The sequence below is a fragment of the Pagrus major genome, chromosome 21 (assembly GCF_040436345.1).
Source record: "Pagrus major chromosome 21, Pma_NU_1.0".
NCBI lineage: Eukaryota > Metazoa > Chordata > Actinopteri > Spariformes > Sparidae > Pagrus > Pagrus major.
Window position 1 is genome coordinate 33270422 of NC_133235.1, and position 15818 is coordinate 33286239.

The following is a 15818-nucleotide window of genomic DNA, read 5'->3' on the forward strand; positions in this document are numbered from 1 at the left end:
AATAAATTCTTACCTTTCTTCATATTATATTACAAAGCAGTCGTTATTCATATTTGACATATCTGAACATATCATTGTAATTGTGTATAAATGTAAAAATACTGAAAAAAACATTGTGATATTATTGATGTACTGATTTGTTTTTTCTTTAGCGGCTGGACTAAAGTACACAGTGGTAAATCTGTCATATGTTAGACATGTAATAACTTTTAAAAGTATTTTATGTCAAGTTAAATATATATTTTATAGTAAAAATATACTAACATTATATTTAAAGAAGCTTTTGTATTTTGCAAAAGAACATTTTCATAATTATATCATATTTTATATCATTAAACCAACAAAGTTTTAGCTTCTTTTATATTAAATTACATATTTTTTCACATTAGTCATATGAAAACATGTATTTGTAATTGTGTGTTAAGTGTAAATATTTATGAAAAACATGAAATTCAAAATATTTATAATATGTGGTGGATAATGTAAACATTAAAATGGCAGCGCGTACTAAACTTGAGGGTAAATATGTCCTTTATTATAATATGTCTTTTATCATGATACACATGAAGATTTTCCATTGTATGAAAATATGATGTTATATTATTATTAGTAAACGTCATAATAATGATGAATGTGCACACTGAAAGAAAGAAGTGCTGAACACATAATGTTGTTTGTCCCCATATAACATATGATGACATGACATGATGAGTGTGTTTGATGTGCAGGTGAATCCAGTCTATGTGTTGGACTTTGTGCTGTATTGATGAGTAGTTTAGTGATCAGAGTCCATGTAGTTTCCAGGATCACACTGAATGCAGTGCAGTGCTGTAAGCTGCTGTTGACTGTGTCAATGTGTGTCTGTGCTGCTTGTTGCTGCTGTCAAACTTCAGATGAGCAAGTAGTGAAGCCCGTGGTGAGCGTGTACCCAGCAGCATCCAGAGCCCACCTGGAGGGGAACAGCTCCCTGCTGTGTGTGGCCTCAGCCATGTTTCCTCCTCTGGTCCGGTTCTCCTGGAACAGACGAAAGGAAAATGAGGAGGAGTGGCTCCCTGCTGAGGGAGAGCAGCTGGAGCTCAGAGAGTCGGGATGCACTGCAGCCATCTTGCCACTTGATCAGGACTCTTTCTACACGTATGAATACCGCTGCTCCGTCCAGCACGAGGGGGGCACAGTGGAGGCCCAAACAGAACAAGGTAATGAAGGCTTGGTGACTGTGTTCAGCAGTGATTCAGCTTCATGTGGAGACGCTGTCAAAGAGAGCAGAGGAGCAGAGGACTGACATTTCTTTTGGCCTCCTCTTCTGTTTCAGAGGTTGCAGCTCAGGCCGGCTCTTGGCATAGGCCATATAGGCGGTCGCTCGAGCACCACATGCTGGAGGGGTGCCAATAATTTGTGCCGCCCATTCACTCATGTTCTGCCTTGACAGAAAGAAAGAAAGAAAGAAAGAAAGAAAGAAAGAAAGAAAGAAAGAAAGAAAGAAAGAAAAAAAGAAAGAAAGAGTAATTTGGCTCTGGCCTTGACTCTGGCCTGCACTTGGGGTGCCGTGTCCTGTGATTACTGACTACTGACTGTGCTGCACATTGAAAGTGGGGGATGGGTTACCGATGTGGATCTCAGGTCAGAGAGAGAGAGTGACAGGCCTGATAATAAAGCTATGTCAGCTGCTAAGGATGTTTATGAATCATCTGAATGTCAAGCCTGTAACTTATCTGGTCAACTGCTGCTGCTGTTTCCTGTTCCTCCTCCTAATGTTTGACCACTATGGACAAATAATTACACATATTGTTTGGCATGTGTAACTATTTAATTGAAGTGCAACCTCTTTTACTTTCCCTAATGCATAATCACAAGTAGGTAATAATGTGTTATGTTGACCCACTGCTACAAGTAGCAGTGTGCAGGCTGCAGCAGTTGTTTGTCCTTCTCTGTCTGCTGCAGCTACATGTTTGTACAGTAATAATCAGGCTGATCGACTCTATAACTGTCCAGATGTCCTCAGGACATTGTTGCAGAAGCCTCCAGCAGCTGCTGGAGAAGGGCCTTCTAATCTGCCATCTACCCCACTCACTGAAGCATCGGAGAATTATAAAAAATGTATGTTATTATTATTTTTATTGTTGTTATTTTTATTATTACTGAATATAACAGTTAAACCTTGTTACAAATTAAATACAGGTCTTAGTCAAATTAAATAAAGCTTATTTGTACAGTGCCTACTTTATATGAAGCAGAATGACACAACAGACTTAATGCAGTGGTGTAACAGTATGGATGTGCTGTATGTTTGAATACAGCTGCAGGTCAGACAACAAGCAGCAGCACCACCACATCCAGCAGATCACCCACCTCCAGCGAAATGCAGACTGAAGCAGGTGAGTAATAATTATATGTTACTGTGGGCATTGTCTCCATTACATAAAATCATTAAAAGATTCACAGAATGTAAGAAAATCTCTGTACACAAGGCACAAGGCTGAAAACCAATACTGGAGGGCCATGATGTTCAGGCCTCAGATGGCACTGCATTAAAAACAGACACAATTCTGTAGTGGAAATCATTACATCTCTGATCCATAGCTGTGTTGTCATTACTATTATTATTATTATTATTATTGTTATAATTATTATTAATAATAATAATGATAATATTAATAATGTTTTTATTATTATTACTTAATGTTACAGTTAAACCTTGTTACTAATTAAATACAGGTCTTAGTCAAATTAAATAAAGCTTATTTGTACAGTGCCTACTTTATATGAAGTAGAATGACACAACAGACTTAATGCAGTGGTGTAACAGTATGGATGTACTGTATGTTTTAATACAGCTGCAAGTAAGACAACAAGCAGCATCACCACATCCAGCAAATCACCTACCTCCAGCGAAACGCAGCCTGAAGCAGGTGAGTTCTTCAAGTACAAAGACCATCACTGACCATAGCACCATTCTGAAGAAATTTACTTTGTCTGTCTGTCAGTGTCCTTCCAGTTTCAGTGCAGGGTGAAGCTGCTCTGTGTGCTCTACACAGTGCTGATAGTGAAGAGTCTGGTGTACTGCTGTGGACTCTCTCGGCTGATGATCCTCTGAAACAAGGGACCGTCCACCAACTGCACACATGCTGACTGACTGTTTTCTGCTTGCCTTTTCTCAACATCAGATCTCATCAGTTCATCTCATTGATCACTTTGATCAGCAGTCATAAATGTCAATTTTCATGTTTTGTGGTTGGTTGTAAAATGTGTCTTTTTGTGCACAGGTTAGATACAGTCATCCTACATATATAAATACATATATACACACATATATTTGCAGTGACTGAGTATAGATTCTGTGGTATAGTGTTATTGTCATCCTCTAGTTTATTTCCACTTTGAATTGTGAAATGTATAATAATAGAAAATGAAGCTGAATCATTAGCTGTCTGTTAGATATTTGATTGTTTTAGTATTTTTCTCCTCTTGTCTTTCTTTTTAATACATTATGCAGAGTGTGGCAGCTTTGTTAAATTCTCTCAGTGTAACATTCTCAATAAAGTGAAAAATCACAGTCAGAAACAGAATCAACTTCATGGGCCATGTATGTTGACACCTACAAGTCATTTGACTCTGGTTGTAAGTAGCTCTCAATATACTTTCACACAGCAGCAAGAACAAATGTACAGGGAGATGTGAATATAAGCATACAGCTAAACAAGGACAACAAAGCTAAAGAAAGAGAAGCAAACAGAAACATATAGCTATTATATACAAGTCAGTAGGTGAGGCTGTGCCACCAGGTTCAGTGCTGAGCCCCTTTTATAATTATGTCGGTGTTGACGTAAAACTCTACGCTGATGACACTGTTGTTTGCATGAACAAACAGCAGAGCGAGCTGCTTTGAAGCTACGACTGCTACAAAATGATCACACAGCAGCTTCATCAGTCTGCCTCCAGTTTGAATGTTGGCTAAATGATGACTGTGTTTATTTTTCATCACCAAATAAAATGTCATTTCGCTCTTAGAGCTTCATCGAGATGAAATGGATTGGTAGTTTCTGATTATACATCAACTAAGATTCATATTTATGTAACACATTTCAAGACTGAATCACAAAATGCTTCACAAAGAAAAACAAAATGTATAAATCATAAAGAAAATATGACATAATTTACTCACATTATAAACATTTATATAAAAACAAAAACAGGATAAATGATAAATTGTCTTTGTATTGATGTTGTTAAAAATACGCACACTATGATCCTTTCCCATGTCTTAATATGTTGTGTTATGTTCCAAGTTGGGGGCCAGCTGCAGAAACTCAGTAGTAAAAGTAAGAATCAATAAAAAGTCTGATACAATCAATCATTATTGAATGATACTCATCAATAATAATTAATAACCAGGACGCTGTTTGTAATCTAGCTAAACTTGGAGTAAAAGCTTCACCTGAACGTCCTGAGATGTATTTGATTTAAAATCGATCTTTGAAGCTGTTTTGCGTCTCGTCTCCACCAGCTGAGCAGCAAAAGCAGAACAACAGCGCCATCGTCAGCTTGTTATCAGTGTTTACACCAGAATCATTCAGCGTGTTTTGACGGCAGTCACACATCATCACACAATACATGAGTGAAGTTGTGTTTGTAAGTCAGAGGAAAACAGCCATTAAGCTTAAAAACAGGCTTCATGCCACAATAATGTGTCACATAAGGAGCGGTGTGAGTGAAGCACAGACAGCTGCACTGATACAAACTGAAGCTAGAAGGTGACTGACAGGAGATCAGTGGCTCAGTGGGGTTAACCAGGTGAACTGTTTGAAACTGACCACTGACTGAGACGGACACTTGACTCTGACGGCTCTGACCTGAGGTGAACCAACATGGACGCTCCACTTCTGCTTCATAAACACAAACAGATTTATATTTTTCAACAACAAGATGACTTGTTTGTCTCTGTGGTTTGTGTTTCTGTCTGAGTGGTTTGTGTTCTGTCGCTCTGATCGATGAGAACAGATGAACAACATGTTTCTGTAAATGTTACAGTCGTGGAGTCGCTGCTTCAAATCCTCTCGTGGTCATTTAAACAGTTTGAGGGCCAAAAGTTTGAATTTGTCAGAAATTGTATTTCTTAGAGAGAAGAAATTTATGAGAGGATGGAACATTTCATAAACACCAACATTTAACAATTGTTTCTTTTCTTTAGTGGCAAAAACAATTTAATGACAAAAAAAATGAAAAGTCAAACAATTAATCATGATGTACAGATCATGTATCATTATATATAATAATGATATATTACTACACATTATTATATATATATCAACAGTTTGATTAAATTGTGTTTTAGTATTATTTAATAATTAACTATGAAACAAGTTAAATGTGAGAAAATGAACCTTTGCACACACTGACAAATATACAGTATATGTGGACTTTGCTCCGTTCATCAAAACAAGCTGAAGGATATTTCACTGGATGTTTCTGTAGTTTTGCATATAAAGCACAAGTTTTTATATGTTTGTTGTTGTATTCACTAAGCATTTAAAAACTATACCTTTCCTGTGTATAATTAATCTATTCTCAGTATTATTTATATGATGGTGTGTTTGTCTCCCAGGTGAATAAGACAGGTGAAAGCTGAGACAGTGAGTACTGAGCGCTGAAATCAAACTGAAGTTCCTGTAACTCTTTAACTGGAGTCCGTGGTCGTAACTGTCATTGTGTTGTTCATGTGAACAAGTGCAGCTGACGGTGAGAAGGCTGCAGAGCAGAAACCCACACAGCCCGTCTGCTGCAGGAAGGAAGTGCTGGTTGGCTCTCAACAGTTTTTTATGAGTCCTAATAACCACTGAGAACAGATTCATATCTGCTGCTGTACACACTCATCAACTCCCCTCCCTCTCTGGTCTGGTTTGTCTTTTGTCTTGTTGTCTTGAAGCCTTTTTTCCACTGAGCCCTCCACCCACACAAAGTTGAACTGAGCCCAGAGACCAACAGTGACCCCCCACCTGGAGCTCACGTCCATGGACTTTATTTATGGTGATTTTAGCCATCAAAGCTTCACTTTACAGTTCACACTTGGTGTTGATGAGAGCCGACAAGTCCTCATAGAAAACTGACAAAAGGCTTCTTTGTCAGCGGCCTCCAGAACAACACATCTGAGTGTTTTCTGATCTGACGCCTCAGTGGTTCATGTCTGGTGAGGATGTGTCTGTTACACTATCTGGTTGGAGGAGCTCATTCATGCAAACACATTCTTGTTCATGTTCAGCAACTCAAAGAGCTTTTTGATCAAATAGTCCAAGAAGTGAGGAGCTCCAGGAGCTATACTCAGGAACTAAATCAGGAACTTTAGTCTGTTCCTGTCAGCATTTTCACAGCACAAACAACTGCCAAATAAAGGCTTTAAACACAGAAGCTGTGCTGTGATGTCATTATTTACACTCACTTATTACTGATGCATTTCATGAGTCAGTTTTCCTGTTTGTTACAGTCGAGCAAACTGAGAGAGGTCAACCTAACAAACACAGACAGGAAACTAAAAGAAATGAGACTGAAGACTAAAATCAACTCCACTGTTCAACTTGAGAACAAAACTCACTGACTCATCCTGAATGTTCTGAGATGGTTCAAGTTAATACTATAGCAACACCATGTGACAGTGTTTTTATGTGTCTCACTTTATTTCTGTTTCTATGTTTTTATATGTTCATGAATAAATATGATATTTAGATCAAATATTCAGTTTGATGAAGAATGGTTTGATTTGTGTTCACCACCTGTTCAGAATATTAGAAAATATTTCCTTCACACAGGAAATGAAACCACCTTAAATATTCTGTGAGGTTACTCTGTAGACTAGTTTATAAATGTAATGTGTTCATATTATTTTCTTAGAGTTTATTATGTGTTTTCTATAACTTTGTCTTATCTTAACATTATTTAGGTGGAGGCCTCAGATCAGCCCTCTGGGTTTTCTGCCTCTTCCTGCACTGTTTATTATTATTTTTAAATTGTGCAAAATAAAACTGAAACGTCTCAAGAAAACACTGATATGAATCCAGGTGACATGTTGAAGGTACAAATATAAAATTCTCCTCTTTTTAATAACATCCACATCAAAGATGTTCAATGAAATGATTCACAGTTTGTCCCATCGAGAAAAGAAAAGGCACAAAAATGTTTCGGGTTATTTTATTAAAACTGGGCATTGAATCAAAGAATAAGACAAAGAGACAATCATAAAGAATAAAAGTACTATTGTTAATAATAATAAAAATAAGAATGTATGAATAAAGAAATTGTGAGCGTTCAACATCCGAGTTGAGCGACCATCAAAAGTCAGCGCTCCACTCGGTCGCCTGCATCAGGGCCGAGCTTATTTGTGCAGAGTGTTGCTGCCTTTCATCAGCCCGGCGCCTGCAGGTTTCTTCTGTTGTTTGTCTGAACTGAACCCTTCATATCCGAGCACCAAGTCCCATTTCATTTCATCAGGGACTGAAGAGGCAGTAAAAGAAGTATGTTTCAGTTTCATTGTCCCCTGAAGAGGTATTTTTTAATCATTACCCAAGTATTAGTGACCTTTCCCCATAATTATATACACGACTCAACATGAGTCAGGGATGTTGGGATATTTTACTGTTTCACTTGACTGTTTATTCTGTGACATATCTGAGTTTTTATTTTGTGTTTTGTGAAAATCTTTGGTCCCCAGAATTAATGCAATACTCCAGAATCCAGCTCTGGAAATATACTGTTGGGTAAACTATATATACCTCTATCCCAACATCCCTCACTAATGTTGAGCAGTGTGTATTTGTGGTTTGGGCTGTTTTCAGTCTTTTTCCTGCCAGTACCACCACAACACTTTTCTTCATCTGATCTGTATCATCAACATTTGTTCTCTCTGTAACCGGTGGGGGCCAGCGTTGTCTGCGTTGTGTTTTGATGAAGAGGTCCAGACCAGGATATCTTTGGAGGAGATCTCCGTTTATTCTGACAACAGGTGAATAACAAAAATCCTCCGCTCAATTTTGCCCTTAAACTTCAGATGCTACACAAATTAAATGATACAGAAACATTTCAGCATATTCACGATAAGTTTAAGATGACAAACAAACTTGTAATAGCGTGGCTAACACACAGAAATGTCAGACAACAATGCAGCTCACCTCTCCTGTGAAGCACAACAGCACAAAGGGGAGAGGCTAACGTGGGAAACATAATATATAGGGGGACCCACTAAAATGAACGTAGGGGCTCAGGACCCGAGTCTGAAACGTTCCTCATGTTGACTCTGGAGGCCTCACATGTCAGCTGAACTATTAACTGTTAACTATTTACAGAGTTTGTTTAATTATAATACAACAAATGACATATAAATATGTCACTGTGTTACACATGTTACCTGCTGTATAACTGACCTTGTTATATCTCCACATAATGACGTCATCAACATGTTCTCATAAAAGTGGCTGAAATGATGATTCTGCTGTTTTTGGATCTTTTGATTTTGGATCAACAGAACAGAACAGTCTGAGAGAATGGACTTCTCACATTCTGGACTACAGGGACCAGCTCTGGACTTCATCTTCAGTTGGTGGACGGTCTCTTGTTTGTTAGGATCCTCAGCAGAGAGAGTCCACAGCAGTACACCAGACTCTTCACTATCAGCACTGTGTAGAGCACACAGAGCAGCTTCACCTGGTACTGAGACGGCCCAAGAGCTACTGGTGGAGTTGATGGTGGAAGAGCTGGAACCTCTGAAACAGAAAAGAGTCCAAAAGAAATGTCAGTCCTCTGCTCTTCTGCTCTCTTTGACAGCGTCTCCACATGAAGCTGAATCACTGCTGAACACAGTCACCAAGCCTTCATTACCTTGTTCTGTTTGGGCCTCCACTGTGCCCCCCTCGTGCTGGACGGAGCAGCGGTATTTATACGTGTAGAGAGCGTCCCCGTCAACCAGCAAGATGGCGGCGGTGCGTCCCGACTCTCTGAGCTCCAGCTGCTCTCCCTCAGCAGGGAGCCACTTCTCCTCATTCTCCTTTCGTCTGTTCCAGGAGAACCGGACCAGAGGAGGAAACATGGCTGAGGCCACACACAGCAGGGAGCTGTTCCCCTCCAGGTGGGCTCTGGATGCTGCTGGGTACACGCTCACCACGGGCTTCACTACCCGCTCACCTGAAGTTTGACAGCAGCAACAAGCAGCACAGACACACATTGACACAGTCAACAGCAGCTTACAGCACTGCACTGCATTCAGTGTGATCCTGGAAACTACATGGACTCTGATCACTAAACTACTCATCAATACAGCACAAAGTCCAACACATAGACTGGATTCACCTGCTGCTGTTATTCAGAGTATTTAAGGCCTTTACACACCGGGGATGACACCAATAAACAACACTAATATGAGAAATGCTCGCCTGCGACTGGTTCAAACTATTCACACCAACAGCGACGTGAATAATACAGACTGATGACGAACAGAAACAACCAACAGGTCCGCCATTCTCATCAGCTGTGACCTGACGTCCGTTTCCTACAACATGATTGGTTGATGCCGTCATTAGCGTCGCAAAAAGTCAAAAAATCGACCTCGCTGTGAAAAAATGATGTCGCTTTTTGGCCGTAGTATTCGTGACATAAACATCAGTTCAAAATTAATCGCAGGAAATAAACTCCTCCAATGTGTAAAGACCTTAATCTAAACAATCTGCAACAAATTAAATAGTCAATATTTTAATATAAAGGAAAATAATTAATGAAAAACTACATCCATCAGATAAAGCCTACAATATTAACTTCTATAATAAATTAGAGACTTGTTCATGATATATATGATGATATACATATTCTCTATAATAAAACATTAACACACGCAAAGCAAAACATATATTCAATTCATAATTATTCATCATAAACTCAATATATTTTTTGTGTTATTTGTCAAATATGAAATTGTGAATTTACTTTTATACTGAAATATTGTTTTTCTTTTTTATCTGGTCAAATGTGTTTACCAGCGTATAATTAATCAGTGTGAAAAATAAAAAAATTAAATACAATATTTTTCTTTTTCCTCATTTTTATATTTTCCATCATATGTACGTTTCATACAAAATGTATATATGTAAATATATGGTGTCAACGACAGTATATGATTTTTTACTACACATTCATGTAGTAAATATACTTTGACAATATATTGTGGTAAAATTGTAAAAATCCTGATGCCAAATGTATTTTATATGATGACGAATATTTTCCGTTATAAAGTATATTTTCCACAATATTTCCACGTATACAAAATATATATTAAAATTGTGAATATATTTGTATACACTTCTTAATACATTTTGTCAAACTATATACCATTTTAAAACACTTTTACAATATTACACAAATATATATCCACCACCATATATTATTTAAAATACATTTAAATCAAATACCACACAAATAAAGAGCAGGTAAGAACCAACAAATAAGACACATTGACTGAGACGATCAAACACTGGAGATGTGCAACATTCATTAATCTGCATTTGAATGTGAATTTTCAAATCAACTGTGGAGGTCTCAACTGAATCTGTGAGAATTTGAAGAATCCTGCTCATCTCTTCAATTCACTTTGATTAACTGGAGATTGAAAAAGTCGAGCGATGAACAGAGCAGGAAAACCATCACAATCATTCATGTAGAATTTAATTTCTTTCAGGAGAGAGAAGAAAACCAGCGTGAAGTTTGACTGAACAGCAGCTGACGAGGAAACAGAGCGGAGCTCCAACATCACTGCTGAGTTTCTCTCATTACTTTAAGATTAAGTGAACATGAGCGAGAACATGGACGCATAACAAAAGTGAACAACTTGTCCAATAAAACTAGTGAAATGAAAGTTGAGTCTTACCTGTTACATACAGTTTAGTTCCAGAGCCAAAGATGAGGTATCTGTTGGAGTCACTGGATCCTCCCACAGTGAAACACACTGTGACAAAAACCTGTCTGCTGTTGAATGTGTCAGCTGAGCTCAACCGGTCCAAATGATCCACCACCATCAGATTTCAGCTCCATCATGTGTTTCTCTAATCTTCACATATAGTTCACAGTGTTTATAGAGATTATACAGATGACTCTGTGTCTGTGTGTAACATCATGTAGAACATCAGTGTGTTATTATCAAGATTCCTGTCAACATTCATACAATAATTCATATAATCATAATTTAAATATGATGTCATTGAACAAGACATGTAGACAAATCTGTTATATATACATACGCACATATACAGTGTGTGTATAGACACATTCATAGATAGATGTTTGTGTTTTCTGTAAATCAAAACTATGATGAAAAATATTCAAAATGACAAAATGCATTTCAGTTTCATCAACTGATAAAAACTAAATAACAATGTGACAGAAGGAATAATGGACATATGAATTAATGTATATTGAACTACAGATATAGAACATATATAAGTTTCAACACATGTGCTGGAAGGCTTTTACTGTGAAGGAGCTGCAGGAAGTTTAGATGAGCATTGTGAGGGAGGGATGGACTTTATTCCAGCAGCAGGTTGAAGAAGAAGATTCTTGCTGTGTTTAGGTTTCAAAGCAGCTCACTCTGCTGTGTTTTCATGTGTATAAAACAGTGTCATCAGTATAGAGGCGTACATTAATGCTGTCACACTGTTGGGGAGGACACATTCATATTAATATTGTTTATGTTGTAAAACATAAAATCTGTAATTACACAGATTTGTCCTGTATTTTATGAAATACACAAAAATGTCAATACAATATCAAACAGACTGAATTTACATGTCTGAAATATAAAATAACATGAAAAATATGTAATTTTATTTGACAGAAGAAACTGTTACATTCAGGTTTAATACTGTAAGTACGTTTATAAAATATAGTCAAACTAGTGACAATTAACAGTAAAAGGAGTCTTGGTTCTGTAGTTTTGCATAGATTAGTTTGTTAATTGGCAAATATTTTTTTACATTTATGGATATGAACTCATTAAAAACGTTAAATGTGGTTTTATGAACTTTCTAACAATGAATTTCACAAAGTTAGATACACCGCCTGACTGCGCTCCACCGTCTGCTCAGCTCTGATGAGCATTCTCCTTCAGACGGTGACAACAAATAATATAATTAACTAATAATAATAACTAATAATAAAGTAATAACAGCACTCTTCTGCAACTGTAAGCCTGATTACCAGAGTTCAACCACATTTAAAGGTAGTTTCATTGTTTGTGGTCTTAATTAAACATTAAAGGCTAAAAAACAAAAGACGATCTCATGTGAAATTTAAACTAAACTCTAAACTTTTTTTCTGTTGTTTTACAGTATTTTCTAGATGTCCTGGCTGCTGAAGTATTTCCTGTTGTTTTTACAGTTTTTACAGTGTATAAGCTGAATGATGAGAGGGCCCGATGCTGACCCTTGTGGAACACCACTGAGAGTTCATTATTGACTTTAACTTGCTGCGTCATGTTTGATGAAGACGAAACAGAAAAGTTCAAGTTGAACGTTCAGAAAGAAGAATTTCATCACTGACTGCATCAAATGTTTGGTTCAGTTCTGAAACTACAGCAACAACTACGTCTGCTTTGCCGAGTCCACATTTAGTTTTCTTTACAAGCTGGGGATGAAAGTGAGTGATGCAGGGAGCTGATCTGAGGACAGTGGATGTGACTCGTTCTCTCTTTCAACCTGAATTCTGCAGAAGATGATGAAAACTAAAACACACGCAGACAACAACAGTGTCTTCAGCCACATTGAGACCAAACGGAGTGTTTGGAGCATCATGGAGAAGAGGATTATACTGCATGAAGGCTTTGACAAGTTTCTTTGGATGTTGTGATGTTTTGTTCCACTGTAAGAAATAGACAACTGGAATCTATTTAATTTGATTGAATCTAAGCTGATCGTGGCCTCGAAGGCTTTTACTTTGAAGGGGCTAAAGGAAGTGTGTTCAGAGTTCTGCCTTCAGCTTGTGACTGTGGCTGAGATGGAGGTGAATATGTGAACCTGGGCTGTGGTTTACTGCTTTCTTCCTGTCATAAACACTGTTTGACATCTGTTCATCTGTTGGTTTTTGTTCAGGCTGCTCGCATCATTTCTCACTGTGGGCGACATGCTTATAACAGACGCAGTAGTAGGTGGCTGAATGGAGGAGTTTGATGCCCGTGATCGTCAGCTCACAGCCGTGCTGCTTCCTCGAGGCTGAGAAATCAACCTGCTGAGGATGATTGTAGCGAGAATTAACTTTCCCATCATTCAGATCAATACGTAGAATCACTGTGAGTGGTTCTGTTTCTGGCTTCTGGTACCAGTAGACCTGTTTTTTATCACACTGCTGAGTTCCTCCACAGCTCAAGATGATGTTTTCACCAACTCTCCTGGTCAGTGATAACTGGTCCTGAATCAGCTGTGCTGCCATGGCAACCAGCGCTGTAGAGAAACAGACAGATAGATGAAGGTCAGTGTGACAGTGTTTGTTCCAGGTGGACTTTGTTGGCTCCTGATTGGCTGGAAACACTCACCTGAACACAGACAGCACAGAGCAGCAGCTGGGAGGAAAAGCATTTTGTGCAGTGGTGTTTCCTCTGGTGAACCTGGGGAGAAGTGGCGCTCTGACGCAGCTGAGGCCAAACGAGGACGAGCTGCGAGATCAGACGAGGGCCACGTGGTTTCTAACAGGTCCTCAGAGCTCCCATCAGCCCCTGCGGTGCACAGATAAGGCCGCTGTCTGACAAAAGGCCTTTTTCACAGCACAGATTTTGACTCGTCATAGAAGGAGAAGCACAAGTGTTACTAATAACATTAACGATGACTCAGCTCTGTTCAAGTGTCCCAGTCAGCCATGATGGTGTGACAGTGAGCCAACAGGAACAAAACCAGGACCCTGAACTGAAGCAGCTAAATGGAATTCAGCCATCAGGATTTTATTATTAACACCAGAAAAAAGGCCTCATTTCAAAAAGATTAAAAATATTGAGAGTTGTCTGATGTCACTGTTTTTGTACACTGTAAATAATTTTAGTCCGATCTGATTTTAGGTTTATTTTTGGTGTAATTTTATTGTGAAACAGTTTGAAGCTGGTGTATAATCTGAATATTTTAGTTCAGGTTTAATCTGAAAATCTTTGGTACAATCTGAATGTTTGAACTGAAGTTCGTTATAACTTCCTTTGATACAAAACAGCTTTTGTTAAATTGACGAATAGTATCATGAAGTACTATCTCTAGTGTTCATTTTTCAGTTTATTTTAGTTCATTTAATTTAGAATAAAAAGACAAACAGCTGTTTTACTGATTTAATGTTTTCTGTAAATGTTTTCTCAGATGAAGCTCTAGTGAAAGTTCAACCAGTGAAAGCAGGTCATTGCTGTCCTCCAGCCGTTGCTGTCCAGCAAAAAAAGTTTTGTTCCTTTCTTCACTCAAAGTTCACTGTTACTTTAATCACCCCACTTAATTTTTTTCTCCGTGTCATGCTCTATATTATGTTTCATCTCCTCACAGATTAAACCATTTCATTCATTTGGTGGATTTTTCTTGCTGCTGTTCAGACGCCCCTCAATAAGATAAAATCTCTCTGTAGACTCAAAGTGACAAAGACTTTGTGAGCAGACTCACTGATCACATACCATCTGCTGTAATAAACATGATCTTTACTTCATTCACTCGTCTCTGCTGGTTGAAATCTGCTTTAAATGGAATAACAGCGTCAAACCAAAGCAGACAAATGTCAGTGTGTTCCTTTAAGAAGCTGAAGGAACAGTTATGATACATTTCATATCATCTGAAGGGATGTTTGTTCTGTTATGTGTTATAACTCTGAACACTTTGATCATTTCCACCATGAAAAACTGTTGGAAGAATGACAACATAGTGCAGCTGTCTCAGCAGACAACACATGTGTGACATTACATGTGTCTTTACGCTGTTAGATACGCGTCACACCAATAAATCAGCTCTTCCACCATGGCTGTGTGACACATTTCAAACTAAAGCTGATCACATGCTGGATTTCTGTGTTTGCTGCTGGTGCTGACATTAAACATCACAGAGAAACACCACCACCCTGTGGTCGGTCACAGGAAGTGCAGGGACATCCATGTGATGCTGATGACGGTCGCCATGACGATACGATGAAGCTCTGACCTCTTATTTTAGTGGCAACAAACCCACAGTGACATCTAGTGGATAAAAAACACACAGCAGTAAATGAGGAGTATTACTGGCATTATTGTTGTGACTACTTCTAAAAATACTTCAAATACTATTTCTACTGCAACTATATTATGAACTATATTATTACTATATTATTGTGCTGCTGCCTGTTACAGTAGATGGTGTCATATTACTCTTACATGTACTATACTAACTATAACTATAGAAGTGTAACTAATCACAGCACTGTGTCACTTCACTTGAGACAGTACTGCAGTATTAGTTGAAGTATATCTCTGCTGGTGGGTACTGCGTGTATTTGTACTGCTTGCCTTGTAAGTTGGAGTTGAATTGCTCTTCTATAGTTTCTATTTTGATTTGTGTTCTAGTTATAACGAACTTCAGTTCAAACATTCAGATTGTACCAAAGATTTTCAGATTAAACCTGAACTAAAATATTCAGATTGTACACCAGCTTCAAACTGTTTCACAATAAAATGACACCAAAAATAAACCTAAAATCAGATTGGACTAAAATTATTTACAGTGTACAAAAACAGTGACATCAGACAACTCTCATTATAATATTTGTAATCTTTTTGAAATGAGGCCTTTTTCTGGTGTTAATAATAAAAT

At 38.0% G+C, this 15818-nt stretch overlaps 1 protein-coding gene, 1 pseudogene and 1 gene segment (V, D, J or C); 1 reads left to right on the forward strand and 2 right to left on the reverse strand.

Moving 5' to 3' along the window:
- Window positions 1-3553, forward strand: part of LOC141017154 (immunoglobulin lambda-1 light chain-like) — a 31769-nt pseudogene extending 28216 nt beyond the window's left edge.
- Window positions 3554-7953: 4400 nt separating this feature from the next.
- On the reverse strand, window positions 7954-11045 carry LOC141017114 (immunoglobulin lambda-1 light chain-like). Its single transcript, XM_073491730.1, has 3 exons — window positions 10898-11045; window positions 8863-9165; window positions 7954-8747 (listed from the first exon to the last, which is right to left on the reverse strand). Exons 1-3 carry the CDS (start codon window positions 11043-11045, stop codon window positions 8578-8580), a joined length of 621 nt encoding a protein of 206 aa, XP_073347831.1. The 3' UTR covers window positions 7954-8577.
- A 2077-nt stretch (window positions 11046-13122) lies between these two features.
- Window positions 13123-13449, reverse strand: LOC141017116 (immunoglobulin kappa variable 1D-16-like). The segment is given in 1 exon segment: window positions 13123-13449. A coding segment is annotated over 1 exon segment (327 nt).
- Between the last annotated feature and the right edge of the window lie 2369 nt (window positions 13450-15818).